The sequence below is a fragment of the Sphaerodactylus townsendi genome, linkage group LG03 (genome assembly GCF_021028975.2).
Source record: "Sphaerodactylus townsendi isolate TG3544 linkage group LG03, MPM_Stown_v2.3, whole genome shotgun sequence".
In the NCBI taxonomy this organism is placed as follows: Eukaryota; Metazoa; Chordata; class Lepidosauria; order Squamata; family Sphaerodactylidae; genus Sphaerodactylus; species Sphaerodactylus townsendi.
In genome coordinates this window covers 2,484,493-2,501,502 of record NC_059427.1, presented here as the reverse complement: position 1 = coordinate 2,501,502, position 17,010 = coordinate 2,484,493, and the positions used below count along the sequence as shown (strand labels likewise).

General features: G+C 47.4%; 3 protein-coding genes across 3 annotated transcripts in view; 2 read left to right on the top strand and 1 right to left on the bottom strand.

Annotated features, from left to right (window-relative positions):
- LOC125428839 (zinc finger and SCAN domain-containing protein 32-like) overlaps positions 1-17,010 on the top strand; it is a 665,212-nt gene that overhangs the window by 67,557 nt on the left and 580,645 nt on the right. The gene's annotated exons all lie outside the window — the stretch shown is intronic.
- The window catches only part of TAP2 (transporter 2, ATP binding cassette subfamily B member), a 1,062,867-nt gene that overhangs the window by 831,960 nt on the left and 213,897 nt on the right, over positions 1-17,010 (bottom strand). The gene's annotated exons all lie outside the window — the stretch shown is intronic.
- The window catches only part of LOC125428531 (zinc finger protein 708-like), a 1,111,878-nt gene that overhangs the window by 1,049,701 nt on the left and 45,167 nt on the right, over positions 1-17,010 (top strand). Inside the window, exons 3-5 of the mRNA XM_048488758.1 lie at positions 765-835; positions 1,056-1,176; positions 4,327-5,844. Coding sequence (XP_048344715.1) covers positions 765-835; positions 1,056-1,176; positions 4,327-5,844 — 1,710 coding nt within the window. The remainder of the gene's footprint in view (positions 1-764; positions 836-1,055; positions 1,177-4,326; positions 5,845-17,010) is intronic.

Below are 17,010 nucleotides of genomic sequence, written 5' to 3'. Positions count from 1 at the left end.
TCCTTCTTGAATTGTGGTGCCCAGAACTGTACACAATATTCCAGGTGAGGTCTAACCAATGCAGAATAGAGAGGTACAATTACATCCCTCGATCTTGACACTATACTCCTATTGATCCAGCCCAAAATTGCATTGGCTTTCTTGGGACTGTAGATGCCAGTTTCGTTAGAATTGACTTTTGCCAAGGATGGTGCTTGAATACCTCATCAATAAACATTGCTGATTTCTACTTCAGAGTCCATTTATTGTCTTAAGGTTCCAAGACCTAACATACCCCCAGATGTGTTCAGTTCAGGCCATCTGAATCTTCTACCCACACCTGGGCCATCTGGTCTTCTACCCACACTAACATAACAGTTTTTGGCCTGATGTCACTGCGAGGTGTTATGTGAGGTAATTTTGCCCTCCCTCTTGTTCTTCCGCCAGCCTGCTCTCAAGGGTGTGTGCAAAGGGCCCATCCATTGGGAAAACAGCATATCTGGGCTTTGGGTCTGATCCAGCACAGATGCTGCTACATTTTTCAGTTCCACTGTTCACACGATAAGTTTCATGTATCACAGAAGTGTGAAATGTGTCAGTGGCATTCACAGGCTCATGGGTACCTGGTGCTTCTCTTCTACCTCTGCCAATTCTTGCTAGAAAGTTATAATTCTTTTGGTGTGTATGTAGGGCAAGGAACAAGGTCCATGAAGAATCATTCAAGTCGCAAACAAAACAGGAAGGGGAGGCTAATTTTCTTTCTTCCACTTTTCTCTCCTTCTCAGGCAATGAAGAGACAGTGTTGAACTATTCTCTCTGTGGAGGTGTGGAAACAGCTGCTGAACCTCCAATGCAGGTAGGGGAAATGAGCAAGGGGCAGCCTGGGTTCCCCCCTCCTTTCTCAGTGGGGCTTTTCCCCTGCAGTTGGTGCTGAGGGGCCCAGGCAAGAGGCCCTGAACCTATTTTACACACGGTGAGCCCTCCATGAGGCACCCAACCAGAACACCCCCTCCCCGAGTACCGTCTTTGCTTGGCATGACCTCTGTTGAGGGAATCTGCTTTTCTTTCCGTCTCAGGTTTCCTTTGAGGAGGTGGCCGTGTATTTTACAGAGGCGGAGTGGGCATTGCTGGACCCAGAGGAAAGAGCTCTTTATGAGGACGTCATGGTGGAGAACTACGGGAGTGTGGCATGTCTGGGTAAGGAACTCTCATAGGTGCCAGAGGTATACATTTCTGCCTTTGGGATGAGGCAGGAACCAAAATCTTAAACAGCACTATGCTGTATTGAGGCCTGCTCTGCTACTTGCTCCCTTGTGGAGGCCTTGAGGTGGCAGAGTAGCAGCAAAAGTGACATTCAGCATGGCTAGAAAGAATCACCTAAGTGACCTGGTTTTCCTGGGCCAACAGAGGCCAGTGTTGTGTGTTAGGTCCTGGACCAACGATCAATAAGCGGACTCCAGATATGGAATCAGAAGTCTTTATTGGGCTGACAACAGGTACTCAGCTTCAGGAAGCCAGTTCTGGCGATCCTGGCTTCTACAGAAATATTTTCCCTCTCTGATTCCTCCTTGCTCCCCCCTCCCTTCTTCCCATAGAATGTGAGAACAAGGAGGTGTGAAAGACTTTGTTTTCGAAGCCCAAGCATCTCAAGACCAAAGTGATTGGCGGGCTGTGCCCACAGCCTTCATTCCTCCCTTCTGGAGCCCAAGTAGGGGCAGCTTAGTGATCGACATTACCAAGCACATAGAAACAGAACAAAAGACTTATTAACATATGACAGGTGTGGGTACATAAAAGGTCATCATTCCTCCCCTCACCCCGCAGGATTGATTCCCCTTAGCTCAGATGTGCCTCCTGCCTCCTTCTTGTCTGATGTCGGGAGGAGGCAGGTGCCACTCCTGACATTAAGAACATAAGAACAAGCCAGCTGGATCAGGCCAGAGTCCATCTAGTCCAGCTCTCTGCTACTCGCAGTGGCCCACCAGGTGCCTTTGGGAGCTCACCTGCAGGAGGTGAAAGCAATGGCCACCACCTGAGCCAGAGAGTGTCCAGAGGCCAGTGCGGCACTGAGGGGCCCTCAGGAAGACTTTTAGCTGCCAACCATTTCAGCACATTATCTCCCAGTCATCCCCTCTGACTGTCATCTGGAATGGATTTGTCCCCCTTTACACTGGTTGGGATCTTTGCCTTGATTAGGTTTCTATTGTTCCAGAAAAACATTCTTCTTCCTTGGATTTCTTTCCTCCCCCATATAAGAACGATCCCTTTCTCGGTGCCAAAACAGCCAGGAAAGTAGTAGAGACAGAAAAAAGCCTTATGTCCAAGGAAAGGTGAAAGAGTTTCCCAAGAGGATCTCAAGAGAGTGTTCCTTCACTGATGCAAGTGAAGATCCTTCATAGTTATGTCAAGGGACTGGTCAAGGAATAGCCCTGGAGGATTTCTGCTTCACTTCTTCACGTGCCTTAATTTGGCAGAATCATAAAGGCTGCTGGGAAAGGAGGGAGGAAGACCTTCTGGGGCCTGAAATCTGGGATGCTTTGAAGCTCCTTCTGGATATTTTAGAGATAGGTGGGGGTTATTCTAAGCTGGAGACGGCCTAAGGCTCTTTCCTACAGCTGTGACCTAATTGCCCTCTGGTCTTGCTTGCCTTCCCCATAACTGGCATGTCTTTCAAATACCATTGGGGGTCTGCTTTGCTGGGTTCGCTCTGGGATGTCCTGGCTTCTCCCTCACAGCAAACACCAAAAACCAGCTCTAAATGGCTTTCATCACAACTAGAAGGAACCTCCGGGTGTAGTTGCAGGGCTGGAAATTATTCTTGCATAGAGCCAGCATGGTGTAATGGTTAAGAGCAGTGGAGTCTAATCTGGAGAGAGGGGTTCAAGTCCCTGCTCCTCCACATGAAGCCTGCTGGGTGACCTTAGGAACTGGTCCAGTTCTCTCAGAACTCTCTCAGCCACATCTACCACACAAAGTGCCTGTTGTGGGGAGGAGAAAGGAATGTGATTTGTAATTCACTTTGAGATTTTGTACGATAGAGAAAAGTGGGATATAAAAACCTCCCCTTCCGATTCTCTTTACTTCAATCAATAGCAGCAGAGATTCAAAAGAGCTGACCTGGAGGGCCTGACGGGGGATAAGGTGTGACCAGCAGCTCGGGGTGGGGTGGGGGAGAGGCCTGATAAAGGAAATGTCCAGAGCAGTGCCTAATGGGTGGCTTGGTTTTTGCCTATGTGCTGACTGGACCTCTTTCTTAATTCCAGCAGCACATGTAGAGGAGATGGTTGGGGGACTCCAGGGTTTCTTTGTGGGGAAAAAACCCAAGGAGGATGATTCCAAAGGAAAGTTCAAGGATAGAGATAGACCACAGATGCAGGAGATAAGTCATGCAGAAAAGAGAAGGGATAAGTGCATTCTGTCCCAAGGAGGCAGCTTCTGTGAAATTCCAGTCCAAGGCCCTTTCACGATAAACAAGACTCCCCTCTGGGACCGCTCTTCGCGACATGGACAGAGTCCCAGGAGGAGTGCAGGCTGACAGCACAGCCTGGAGCCGACAGCTGCCTGGAGTCATTACATGAGCCAGAGCTGCGTGTCCCCTGGCCTTCATGGGCGACAAAGCCGGGAAGCCAGGGAGACAAGGTAGAAGCATTGTTCTAGGAAAGGTGGGAAATGGCACCTTCCAACTGCTGCCCTTCGCACGGCAGCCGTTGGAACCCGCTGTTTCCGAAATACCTCGCTCAGGGAGCGAGGTACGGAAACAGCCGCTGTCAAGGCTGTTTTTGCGGGATTCTGTGAGGCTCGCCGTTAGCGCGATGCAGCAGCAGCGTCGCCGCCATGCTTAACTGGGCCCTCCTCAGGGGACGTTGTTTTTAGCATCCCTGGGTCGCTGTATTCCGCCCGTGCAGAAACAGCCCAAGAGATTAGATCAACCAAAACAAGAAAGAACGATGGCCTCTGTACTTTCCAGGTAATCCACTCCTGGGAAGACAAAAATGAAAGTCTGGCCTTTGGAAAGATATTCAGTAAGAACATCAGTGTTATTTTTGAGTAGCAATTCCCTCAGTTGTGAACCAGTATGATTGCATGAAGTACAGAAAGACTTCCAGTTGGGCAGTCCTTTTTTCATATCAAAGAACTCACTCAGGTGAGGAGGTGTGTAAATTGATAGACAGCAAACCAAGCTTTTGTGATGCAGCAGGCTTGAATGTTCTTTTGAAGTGTATATTAATGTTCCCTTTGATGCAGAGCAGGAAGAGGCGGGTGAAGTGTTTGGTGTGTGGATGGATCTTGAAGAGGAGATCAGATCTCCTTCTGTGGGTGCTAATCAGATCTTTCTTTTTAATCTAGCAGGGTATGAACAGCGGAATGAGGGTGATCACAAGGTGCATCAGCTATTGCCTGGGAAAGTCAAGAATGAAGATCTGAAAGGAAACATCTGGAATCAAGGTGGACCTAAGAGCCAAAAAGGAAGTCACATGGCTAAGAGGGATAAACCCATTTCCCGCCAATGGCAGGATTTTCATGAAGTAATACACATGGAGGAAGAAGCATATAGGTGCTTAGAGTGTGGAATGAACTTCTCAGATAAAAACCAGTATGAGATCCATTTGCAAGTGCACAGTGGAAAGATGTCCCATCAATGCTTGGAGTGTGGTAAGACCTTCCTTTGCAGAGTAGAGTTACTTGGGCATAAAAGAACACATAAAGGAGAGAAACCTTATAGCTACTCATGCTATGGCAAGAGCTTCTCACAAAAATCAGATCTTTTTCAACACCAAAGGACTCACTCAGCAGAGAAGCCATTCATCTACTTAGAGTGGGGAAAGACCTTCTGTGGTAGAAGAAAGGGTAATGTTCGTATTCTAAAGCACAGTATAATGAGGGCACAGAAATGCTTTCGGTGTGGAAAATTCTTCAGCTGCAGATCAAAGCTTCTTGTGCACCAAAGAACCCACACAGGAGAGAAGCCTTTTGAATGCTCAGAGTGTGGAAAGAGATTCAGTCAGAGTTGCCATCTTCAACAGCATCAAAGAACTCATACAAAGGAGAGACCTTTTGAATGCACACTGTGTGGAAAGAGTTTCAGTCGGAGTAGCACTCTTCAACAGCATCAAAAAACTCACACAAAGGAGAAACCTTTTGAATGCTCATTGTGTGGAAAGAGATTCAGTCGGAGTAGCACTCTTCAACAGCATCAAAGAACTCATGCAAAGGAGAAACCTTTTGAATGCTCATTGTGTGGAAAGAGATTCAGCCGGAATGACAATCTTCAAAACCATCAAAGAACTCACACAAAGGAGAAACCTTTTGAGTGCACACTGTGTGGAAAGAGATTCAGTCATAGTAGCACTCTTCAACAGCATCGAAGAACTCACACTAAGGAGAGACCTTTTGAATGCTCCGAGTGTGGAAAGAGATTCAGTGTGAGTAGCAATCTTCAACAGCATCAGAGAATTCACAGAAAGGAGACCCCTTTTGAATGCTCAGAGTGTGGAAAGAAATTCAGTCAGAGGAGTGCTCTTCAAAGGCATCAGAGAACTTATACAAATGAGAAACCTTTTGAATGCTCCTTGTGTGGAAAAAGATTCAATTGGAGTAGTGCTCTTCAACAGCATCAAAGAACTCACTCAAAGGAGAGACCTTTTGAATGCTCAGACTGTGGAAAGAAATTTAGTCGTAGTAGCACTCTTCATGAGCATCAAAGAATCCACTCAGGAGAGAGACCTTTTGAATGCTCAGAGTGTGGAAAGAGATTCAGTCATAATGGCAACCTTCAAAGTCATCAAAGAACTCACACAAAAGAGAGACCTTTTGAATGCTCAGAGTGTGGAAAGAGATTCAGTCACAGTAGCAATCTTCAAAGGCATCAAAGAACTCACACAGTGGAAAAACTTTTGGAATGCTCATCGGAAGGCCCGTCTGCTCTCAGATGAGCCACCTAAATTTGACCCCCAATCTTAGAATCATAGAGTTGGAAGAGACCCCAAGGGCCATCAAGTCCAACTCCCTTCAATGCAGGAACACACAATCTTCTCTTTGTTGTTTTGAAGGGCACCCCCTGGAAAGCTGAAATAGCAATGGATCTTTGCGATAGCTTTGAGAGAGCACATTTGCCTGTCATGTCTAGAGCACATTGTCATGCCCTTGATGTTCCTGACAGAGCTGTTGATTATCTCCCCTTAATAAGCCTCCTGTCCAGTCTCCTCTTGGGAGTCTGGGAACTGCCTGTGTGTTGACAGTAGAATCTGTGTATCTCCCAGGTCCCATCCAGTTCCCGGTTGTTTTCATAGTCTCTGATAGTTGCTCCTCTCCCCATTCCCTGGGCTCCAGGGAATGCATTCCAGTTTCCAGCCTCTGTAGTTAGAGAGAACTTTGTGTGTGAACCGGCTGGTACTGCTATGTTAAACAATATGATGGTGTTATTCTGCTTTTAGTCTCCTGGATGGGGGAAGGAGAGCCAGCGTGGTGTGGTGGTTAAGACAAGTGGGTTTTAATCTGAAGAACTGGGTTTGATTCCCCCCTCCTCCTCCTGAGTGGCAGGGGTGTGTCTGGGGAACCAGATGTGTTTCTGCACTCCTACATTCCTGCTGGCTGACCTTGGGTTAGTCACAGTTCTTCAGAAGTCTCTCAGCCTCACCTGCCTCACAAGGTGTCTGTTGTGGGGAATGGAAGGAAAAGGAGCTTGTAAGCCATCTTGAGTCTCCTTACAGGAGAGAAAGGCGGAATATAAATCCAAACTCTTCTTCTTATTCTGTAGAGTGTATCAACCCTTATGCTTTCTATGTCTTTTTAGATCTGGCTATTGTGTTTACCAACATTGCATAGAATTTCATTAAAGATTATTACTGCTACTTCTGGATTCTTTTTTGATGTCTATGACAGGCACCCTTACACACATTTCCATCATGGAGGCAAGACTTCATTAGTGCTTTGGCATACTCCCTCAGTTGCAAGGAACAGCCATATTCTCTTCTTCCAAACCCATATCTCTTCTTCTTTTCAAAGCAATATGAGACCATTTCCAGTTAATTAGTAGTTACCTGTGAGCCATCAAGAGTAGTAAAACTTCCAGCAGACCCAGGCACAGCCAATTGACTCAGACTTTGAAAACTTCCCCACCTTGGAAAGTTGGGTGTCATTTCTAAATCCACCAAATTTTGAAGCAATAACTTCAAACTGCCCAGAAATCCAACTTTATTTCTTGAACCAATAATAATCATGGGGCATTTGTCCATAAAAGGGGGAGCCCAGGTCCTTGAAAAGGGTGTGCCAAGTTTCCCCCATTTCCTGGAGACCTCTGCAACGTCAGGCCTTCTGTGTCTCTCTCATTGGATGTCTGCTACACACACTTCAATTCTCAAGTTTTAAAGTTTTCCAGAAAGGAAAGGATATTGTAGACTGTAAATTCCAGAGCAGATCTCTGTAGGGGTCTGCCAAAATAAAAAGATAAAAAAGAGATATTATAATTGTAACTTTATTGGATACAAAAATAGAATACAAAGGAGTGAAACCCTGACATTCCCTAAGAGGGGCTGGGGGTCCGTGTGTGGGTCTCTGGCTCTGAGAGCCAGTGTGGTGTAGTGGGTTCAAATCCCCTCCTGGGTCAGTCACACACACTTAGCCTAACATCAGGATTGCTTTGGGAATAAAGAGATTGAGGTCATGTGGCAGAAGGATGGGGGGGAGGGGGAACCAGAAGCCAGCTACCTTTACGGGGGTGGGGGGTGGGTGTTGTCCCCTTTTGTGATGGGTCCTACCCCACCTGGTTCAACATTGAGGTGGAGCCCAAGGTGAGAGACCCCGCTATCAATGCCGTGTGGGACACAACAGCCTGACGGTAGCCTGGAATGAGCCAGGTGAGAAGGGGGAGGGGAGGGCTGGGGAGGGTGCATGATTCCGGGAGCCGAATTTGCACCGGAGAGAACGTATGGGCGCAACAAGGGACTCACCAGAAAAGGAACCAATTGCAGCTTTACATACACTGCTGGGAGGGTCTTGGGTGTCTTTGGGTTCCCAAGGAGGGGGTGGACTCGACTCTGCCAGGCTGAGGAACTGGGCACCCTGAAAGGAGGCCTGTGAAAGCCCAGCCCTGCAGACTACCAGAGAAGCTGAGACCACCTCTTTTTTGAAGGGACCTTATTCTGGTGATCAATGGGCTCAAGACTGGCAGGTTCAGTCCAAGGGTGACCGTCAGACCTTGCTGAGCTCCTGCAGGGTTGGATCTTTTTTTGTTTTTGTACAGTTGCATCCTTGGTGTCCACCAGGGGAGACTTCATGAGGGTTGCAGTTGCTGCCATCTTGCTGGGGCCCGGGATCATCTTCTGAATCTGTAGGTAAGCTGGCAATTCATTCTGGAGGAGGAGGGGGAGAAGAAGAGTTGGTTTTCATACCCCCCCTTTTTCTCTACCTTAAAAGAGTCTCAGAGCCGCTAACAAACTCCTTCCCTTGTGGAGTTTGTGAGGTGGGGGCAGGGCCAGAGGTGGGATCCAACCAGTTCTCACCACTTCTCTAGAAGTGGTTACTAATTTTTTCTGAGTGCTGAGAAGGGGTTACTCAAGCAACCTCCCTGCCCAATAGGGACTGGAGGGGCGTGTGTGCGGTGCCGCCACTGTTTGAATCCCACCATCATCGGAACCTGTTATTAAAATTTTTGGATCCCACCACTGGGTGGGGCTGAGAGAGTTCTGAGAGAACTAGCCCAAGGTCACCCAGAGGCTTCATGTGGAGGAGCAGGGACACAAACCCAGTTCACCAGATTAAAGTCCATCACTTATGTGTAGAATTGAACCCAAATCTCCAGATTAGCCACTCATGCAAAGGAGGAGGAACCAAACCCAGTTCATTAGATCAGAGTCCGCCACTCTTAACCACTATGCCACGCTGGCTCTCGTCCAGCTTTATTCAGGTGCTGAGGGCATCTTGAAGCTGAAGGCATCTTGAGGCCCCCCCAAATCTGAGAGTGCCCAGAATCCCCTCCCCCCAAAACTGCCATGCTCGTGGGCTAGGAAAGGAGAGTGTCATACCCAGAAGGATTAATGCCAGTATGAGCAGTTGGCCAGAGAGCTTCAGGCATACTCTTTTTTGACAAGAGACTGAACGAGTGCCTGGTGGGGAGGATCTGGGGTTTGAGGACCCTTTCTGGAACTTTGGGGTGGTGCTGGATGACCTCTGGAGATCCCCTCAACTTTCGAGGCTCTGATTCTGTCTGCAGGAAGCCAGCAAGAGGAAGAATTTGGATTTATAACCCTTTTCTCTACCTTTAAGTAGTCTCAAAGCAGCTTATTATCTTCTCTTCCTCTCCCCACGACAGCCACCCTGTGAGGTAGGTGGGGTTGAAAGAGTTCTGTGACTGGCTCAAGGTCACTCAACATGTGGGGTTTCATGTGGGGAATCAAACTGAAGTGAATGACAAGCCTTTTTTTCTTTGAAACGTCCCTCCTACCCATAGCAACCGTTGGGGGCAGGAGATGAAAGCCACTGTGCCCAGCCACAAAGTCTCAGGTGTTTCCTGTTATTCTGAAAGGTTGGTTTGGCTTCAGATCTGACTGGAGGCCACATTTTGCGAATCAGGCATGGATTTCTCCCATTGCTTAGGCTGGCGTATGCCTCAGTGATATCTTCTGCCTTCCTACTGACCCCTACGCACACACTTACAATTTTATGTTCAACAATTTCAACAGAAAGGAAGAAACTATGAAAATGAACAAAATTTGGCTACTTGTTCTTAAAAACACCAGAATCGAGAAAATGGTTAGTGAACACCACCCAGACACAGGATATCTCTTTGCAGGAAGCAATTAAATGAATTAAAGGGCTTGCCAACTGCTATGCAGATGCCCTCACTAATGAATGCAGCTTCAGTGTTACATACATATACTAAAATGGATGGATTCCACTTAACACATGCAAATTACACCCTTAACACTTTTAACCTATGCAAATGGTCTTTTCTGGGCTGTGTGGATGTAGCCTGGTGGGTTTTGCTCCTAACGTTTCACCCACATCTATGGCTGGCATCTTCAGATTTTCTCTTTATGTTTCTCTCCATGGCACAGACTGGTTTCTCCCTTTAAATTGGAGTTCCGGAAACTGCATTTTATGTATAGTCGAAGGCTTTCATGGCCAGATTCAACTGGTTCTGGTGGGTTTTCCAGGCTGTGTGGCTGTGGTCTGGTATCTTGTTCCTAACGTTTCGCCTGTCTCTGTGGCTGGCATCTTCAGAGGTGTATCACAGAGGGAAGTCTGTTATACACTGTGTTCAGAGAGAAGGGAATATTTGGGGTATATATTGCCCATGTCCCAGGGTGGGGAACCAATCAGTAAGTGTTTGGGTGGAACTTGTTATGCAAAGATGTGGTTGATAGTATTGTATTGCGGGTGGGGCTTATCAGTCCAGGGAGTGATTCACATTTTCATGCCCTGCAGCAGCTGCAGTATTGGTGAATGCAAATCCTGTGTTTGGGTGGGAGTCCATTGTTCAACTTAGCATGCCCTTGGGGTTTGCTTTTGGTGTTTTTAAGTACTGGAAGCCTAGCTTTGTTAATTCTCAGAGTCTCTTCTTTCCTGTTGAAGTTGTCTTGGTGTTTGTGAATTTCAATGGCCTCCCTGTGAAGTCTGACGAAGTAACCTTCTGAATTGTCCAGAATTTCAGTATTTGCAAATAAAATGATATGTCCAGTTTTGTTTTAGACATGTTTTGCAACTGCAGATTTTTCAGGTTGGTTAAGTTGACAGTGTCTTTTGTGCTCCTTAATACGAGTTCTCCTTAGCAAAGAATGAGGGATGGGGCACCCCCTTTGAGGGTCCATAACTTTGGACTCCCTAAACCAAACTGCACCAAACCTGGGGGGTCCCATCAGGACAGTTTCCAGATGATACCCTGAAATTGTGGTGCTGATACATCCAAAAATGCGCCCCCTGCAGGAACATCCCAGAAATTTGCCCAAGAATCTTTGTTCTGCATTGAGTTTTCTGCATTGCTGTCAATGGGGGTTGCAGGCTGGGGAGGGGCACATTTCTGAAGGCAAAGTCTCAAAGCTTTCAGGGTCTCATCAGGAGACTGACCTAATGATACTCCCCAGGTTTGGTGCAGTTTGGTTCAGGGGGGCCAAAGTTATGGACCCTCAAAACTTTAGCCCCCATCTCCTATTAGCTTCCATTGGAAACAATGCGGGATGGGGCACCCCCTTTGGGAGTCCATAACCTTGGACTGCTTGAACCAAACCTCACCAAACCTGGGGGGGTAGCATAAGGACAGTCTCCTGATTATACGCTGAAATTTTGGTGCTAATATGTCTAAAAATGCACCCCCTGCAGGCACCAATGTCCTGGTGCAAAAAAATTGGTCATGGTGGAGTGGCCGCCCATGGGGTTGGGCGGGAATCCAACTCAGGTTTTGCCCAGGGCTACAGTTTGCCTCATTACGCCCCTGGGAAGGGCAAGAAGATTATAAGCTCCTTTGAGTCTCCTATAGGAGAGAAAGGGGGATATAAATCCAAACTCTTCTTAAAATTGGCTATCACTGGGCTGAGGGGGCTTCCCATGGCTACCCCATCGGTCTGTTCATAGTATTCATTGTCCCTTTGGAAGTAGCTGGTTGTTAGGCAGTGTTGAAATAAAGCTGTGATGTCCTCTGGAAATATCTGGCCAATGAGATGCAGGCGAAATGTTATGAACAAGATCCACCAGATCATGGCCACACAGCCCGGAAAACCCACCAGAACCAACTGCATTTTATGTTGCTTCTTTTGTTAAATCACATCCCCCCAAAAAGGAACCAGCCAATGATGCACTACCCTTGAGGGGAAGGCCTTTGGGGGAAATAAACTGAGTGGGGGGAAAGCAGCCTTTCCCTCTCCAGACACTAGAGGGCGCTGCTGCTCCACCAAAAAATATTGTTGGCGGGTTGGCAAGGTGCCCGTGACTGCAAAGGTGTCTATTGGGATACAGAACATGATCCTAGCAGTGATCTAATTGCTTCCAATTGGACTTTGAACCCTGAGCTGGTCATGATCTCTGATGCCCAGGAGCGAGGCAGAGCGTTTGGCAGTCTCTCTTGAACAGAACCAGGTGGGCAGCAGGCTGGCAGAGTGACTGGCAGATTTCCACCTGCAAAGCCCGGAATAGATCCTGGGGCCTGCAGGACGGGCTCTTCCTCCAGCTACAGCCTGGCTCAGCTGGGAAAAGCAAAGGGCAAAATCCCAAACTGCCTGTTTATGCCCCTTCTCCGTAGTGGCCTTCACCTTGAGAAATGGAGGAAGCCCAGAAAGCTCTTGTGCCTCTATCCTATGTCCTCCCCCCCATCCTTTCTCTTAAGGATTGCCAACTTCCAGGGGGTGGCTGGAGATCTCCTGGAATTACAACCTGTTTCCAGGTTACTCCGTGGCACAGAGGTCTCCCCCTCCTCGAACCCTGCCCTCCCCAGACTTTAGTGTAGTGATTAGGAGCAGCAGACTCTAATCTGGAGAACTGGGTTTGATTCCCCACTCCTCCACATGAGTGGCTGAATCTGGTGAACTGGATTTGTTCCCCTGCTCCTTTCTGTGAAGCCTGCTGGGTGACCTTGGCCCAGTCCCTGTTCTTTCTGAGCGCTTTCAGCCCCACCTGCCTCACAAAGTGTCTGAGGGGAGAGGAAGGGAAGGAGTTTGGAAGCCACTCTGAAACTCACTGAGGTTGAGAAAAGCAGGATATAAATCCAATCTCCTCCTCTTCTTCATTCCTAATTTCTCTTTCTCCCCCTACAGTCCCTGTTGTTTTGGGGTGGGGTGGGAATGAAAATTTGAGGGCACAATTAGAAGCACAACATTTTCTGCACAGGTGTGTGTTCCCCATGTAAAAGGCTTTTGAGAACTCCCAGGCCAGCAGCAGCAACAAGAGGCTGGACGGACCCGAGGTTGTTCTAGGCCTCCCCCACCCCCCAGGCCAGGCCAGGGCACACCACACCAATCCAAGCGGCAGCAACTGCCAATCTCCAGCAGCAGCAGCAGCGGCATCAGCAAACGGGCAGCAACAGGAGGCAACACACAGGATACTGGGTCAGGGCACCCCCCTCCCCAGCATCCCGAAGTCCTCAGAGCCGGCGGCAGAGAACAGGACTCCCCCCCACTCCCAGCACCCCCGAGGTCCGGAGCCAGGTCCAGAGATTGTGTAACCTCTATCTGGGGGTTCTGTGGGGCAGAACCTGGAATGAGTTTGCAACAACAAATTTTAAAAAACAAAATGGTTTACTTTCTTAACATATAACATCAAACATCAACATTTACATCACACTTCAAGGCTCTGTTCAGATTGCATTTTCAAGTCCTTATATTTACAGTCTACTGATACTGCCACGTCCAATTCTTCTTTGCAAGTGGGTTGGCTCCTGAAGACTCCAAGGGCTTGGTGAACAGGATTCAACATGATGAAGGTTTCCAGGAGAACTGTCACCCATTACAACCACAAAAAGAAACCCTGAAACAATAAACTCCAACATTTACAACATAGCAAAAATAAACAACTACCTTCCCAGTAGTTCCCAACAATATTGCAGTTACCTTAACAAGGTGTTAAGGGCTTATACCAACCAAGGTCCGAGTCTGGTAGCCTTGTCTCCTCCAAACTACATGAGGTCTGCAGCCTCTTGCTGTTTTGAGTCTCCACCCCTTACTGGGTCAACCCATTCTGAGCATGGGGGTTACAAATGCACATCACATTTCCTTTCTTTTCAAGCCTGAGCAACAAGCATCTTTCAGTTCTTTCCCCAGGGTTGTCCTTGAGGCTGCTGTTCTATTGTTGTCTTCGCTTCTTCTGTTTCAATAAAATGTCTAATGTTTCCCCAGAACTTCTTAGGTAGCTTTTGAATTAAGGTTTTTCTCAGTCTGAGTTGTTTAGGGCACTGTATAAAATCTTAACAATGATCTAGAAATCTGTCATCCTAAATGGAGTCATACCCCTCTTTATGTCCATTTATTTTTATTTATTTATTTATTTATTATTAGGCTTATATACCGCCCTCCCCCGGAGGGCTCAGGGTGGTTCACAACAAGCAAATAAATAGTACATACCATACAATAGGTGGTGGTGCATATTAAAATACAAAGTCCAATCATAAAACGTTTCAAACAACGACAAAGCAACAGATGGCATCTGATAATTAAAAACTCCTCTAAAACTCCTCTAAAAACTCCATTGAAGTTAATGGGCCTGGAGGCATGTCACACTTCTTAGAATCACCCAGTGCGCCATGTTACTTTCCATTTTATTGCTGGAGGAATCGGTCCATCCCTTGCCACTTGTTTAATTTCATTACCAAAATCTGACCTACATGTTTCTCACATCTGTAGGGATGAGCCGCTGACCCAGCAGCACCGTAGGTAGAGCGCTGGAATGCCGGCCCAACTACGGCCTTCTGGTCGCACCCGCTCTCCCATCCTCCACCCCCTGATGAGTCACAGGTCATGAACTACCTGGCTCGCAACCACCGGGTGTCCTAGACAAAGGGACAATAGAGCCTTCGCCCCCAGGTGAGGATTAGACCCAGACGCGGACACCTCTCCCCGCACGTAGATGAGATCATATGTCACATGATGATCTCCCGGTCTCCCGCCCTCCCGCTCTCCCGGTCTCCTACCGATCCACCCCCTTTGCACGCCCCCATTAGAACTCTAATAAAAGGTGCCAGGAACTAGCACGCGGCAGAGTCGCCAGGATCACGGACCCCCGTGCTCCCGCTGCTGGCGCTCTCCACCAGATGATATCTCCGCGTCTCGTCTCGTTCTTACGCTGACTCCGCGGGCACGACAGCACACATCAAAATCCCTTTTTTTCCTTCATAAAACCTGAAGATTATAGGGTTCTTCTTTCCAAAGTACCTAGCAGTTTCATTAGACTTTGCAAACTTTTGTGAATTCTTCCACATTTATCCTCAAGTCCCACTGGTATCTAGTTTTAGTTATATGAATTAAGGATGCCAGAAGTATGCAATGGAGAAAGGGGCAACAAAGGATGGAAAATAGTCCATTCTATAACTTGAAAGCAGTGGTGGTGGGGGGCTGCAATTTAGAGGCTGAAATTGTAATCTCCTCCCCCCTCCCGCTTGTCCAGATTATGTTGCGAATTCTGGGAGTTCAGAAATGAATTTCCAAGCAAATGGGGTCTGATTTGGATTGGGACCATGAGAGGAGGAAGGGTCCTCACCTCAGCATTGCCCCCTGTATTGTTTTTCCCAACATAACTGCCCTATGAAGAAGAGGAGGAGTTTGGATTTATAGCCCCCTTTCTCTCCTATAGGAGACTCAAAGGAGCTTACAATCTCCTTTCCCTTCCCCCCTCACAACAAACACAGCTCTAAAGAACTGTGACTAGTCCAAGGTCACCCAGCTGGCATGTGTTGGAGTGCACAAGCTAATCTGGTTCACCAGATAAGCCTCCACAGCTCAAGTGGCAGAGCAGGGACTCAAACCCGGCTCACCAGATTAGAGTGCACCTGCACTTAACCACTAAACCACGCTGGAGCCATTGTTTCATGTGAAGCTTCCTCAGGAGGGGACAGGTGTGCACCTGGAGCAGTTTCAGATCAGGAAAGTGAAACAGGGTGAAAGGTTTAAGCAACTTCTTGCCAGCTTGACAACTTCAAGCACCCAGGTCCTCATTTGAATTGGGTCCTCCTACTGCCCACAGACCTGGGAACTCAGTCCTAAAAATTGAACTTTTCAGTGTATACCTCTTTAGTAAATGTGAAGGGAGACACAAAATCAATTTACTATATATTTGGACCCTAAAGGGTGGGGGCTCAGAATCCCTACCATGAAATTCACTCTGTGACCTTGATCAATTGTGAACCTAACCTTCTTTACAGGGTTGTTGTTAGGGCTGCCAGTCTCTAAGTCGAGCCTTGCGACCTCCCAAAACCACAACCATTCTCCAAATGACAGAGATGAGTTCCTTCGGACCCTGCAGCATTATATACCAATTAGGTCTCTCCCCTCCCCAGACCATATCCCAGATCTGACCCTAAATCTCCAGGATTTTCCCAACTGGCACCCCTAATTGTTGTGAGGATAAAATGGGGGTGACTGTATACTATCCTGAGCTTCTTGGAGGAACAATGAGGTGCAACTAAACATATTTTTATTCTTAATTCTATTTATTATTGCTATTATTGTTTATTCTGTTTATTATTGCTATTATTGTTTATTCTATAATAATGTTTATTGTTTTATTATGTTGTTAGCTGCCCTGAGCCCTTCGGGGGATAGGGCAGGGTATAAATTAAAATGGAAATGAAATAATAAATAAAAGACTTCACATTATGATCTGGAACCATGTTATGCCACACGCAGGAACAACCAAAAGGCCAACCATTCAAGCCAAGCCAAAATCCAGCCCAAGGTAAGATCTTGCAGGCTTAAGGAGAAGTTGATCCTGAGCATATACAAAGTTTTATCCCTGAAACTAAGAAGACTCAGGCTGAAGTTTAACTTCTTTAAAAAAATATATCAATGTGCCCAAAAGTGAGCTCCAGGGACGTAGGTATAGATCTTGGCTTTGGGGTTCGGGTAAATAACCACCCTTCCCAGGGCATGGCCATGCCTCCCCAAACCCCGCCCCTGGCCTAGCGCTTATAAAAGCAGCTCTCTGAGGTCGGGGATGGCAGACTCCCCTCACCTGCCCTCCCCTGCCCCTCCCTTCACAGGCATAGAGGGAAAATGGAGCCTGGTGCAAATCTGAGTTTTATACCTCACTGGGCAGCTGTGATGCAGGAATCCACCCCCCAAACATCATCACTTTCAATGGTTAAACCAGATCCACCTTTTAAAGGGAGAATCTGTCCCTTTGAAAGAACAACATTGAAAGTGATAGTGAATTGCCCCCACCCTGAAACAGCATCACTTTCAATGTGGCGTAGTGGTTAAGAGCAGGCATTTAATCTGGAGGAACCAGGATTGATTCCCCTGCTCTGCCGTACTGAGCTGTGGAGGCTTATCTGGGAATTGTGATTAGCCTGTGCACTCCGGACACCAGCTGGTGACCTTTGGGCTAGTCACAGCT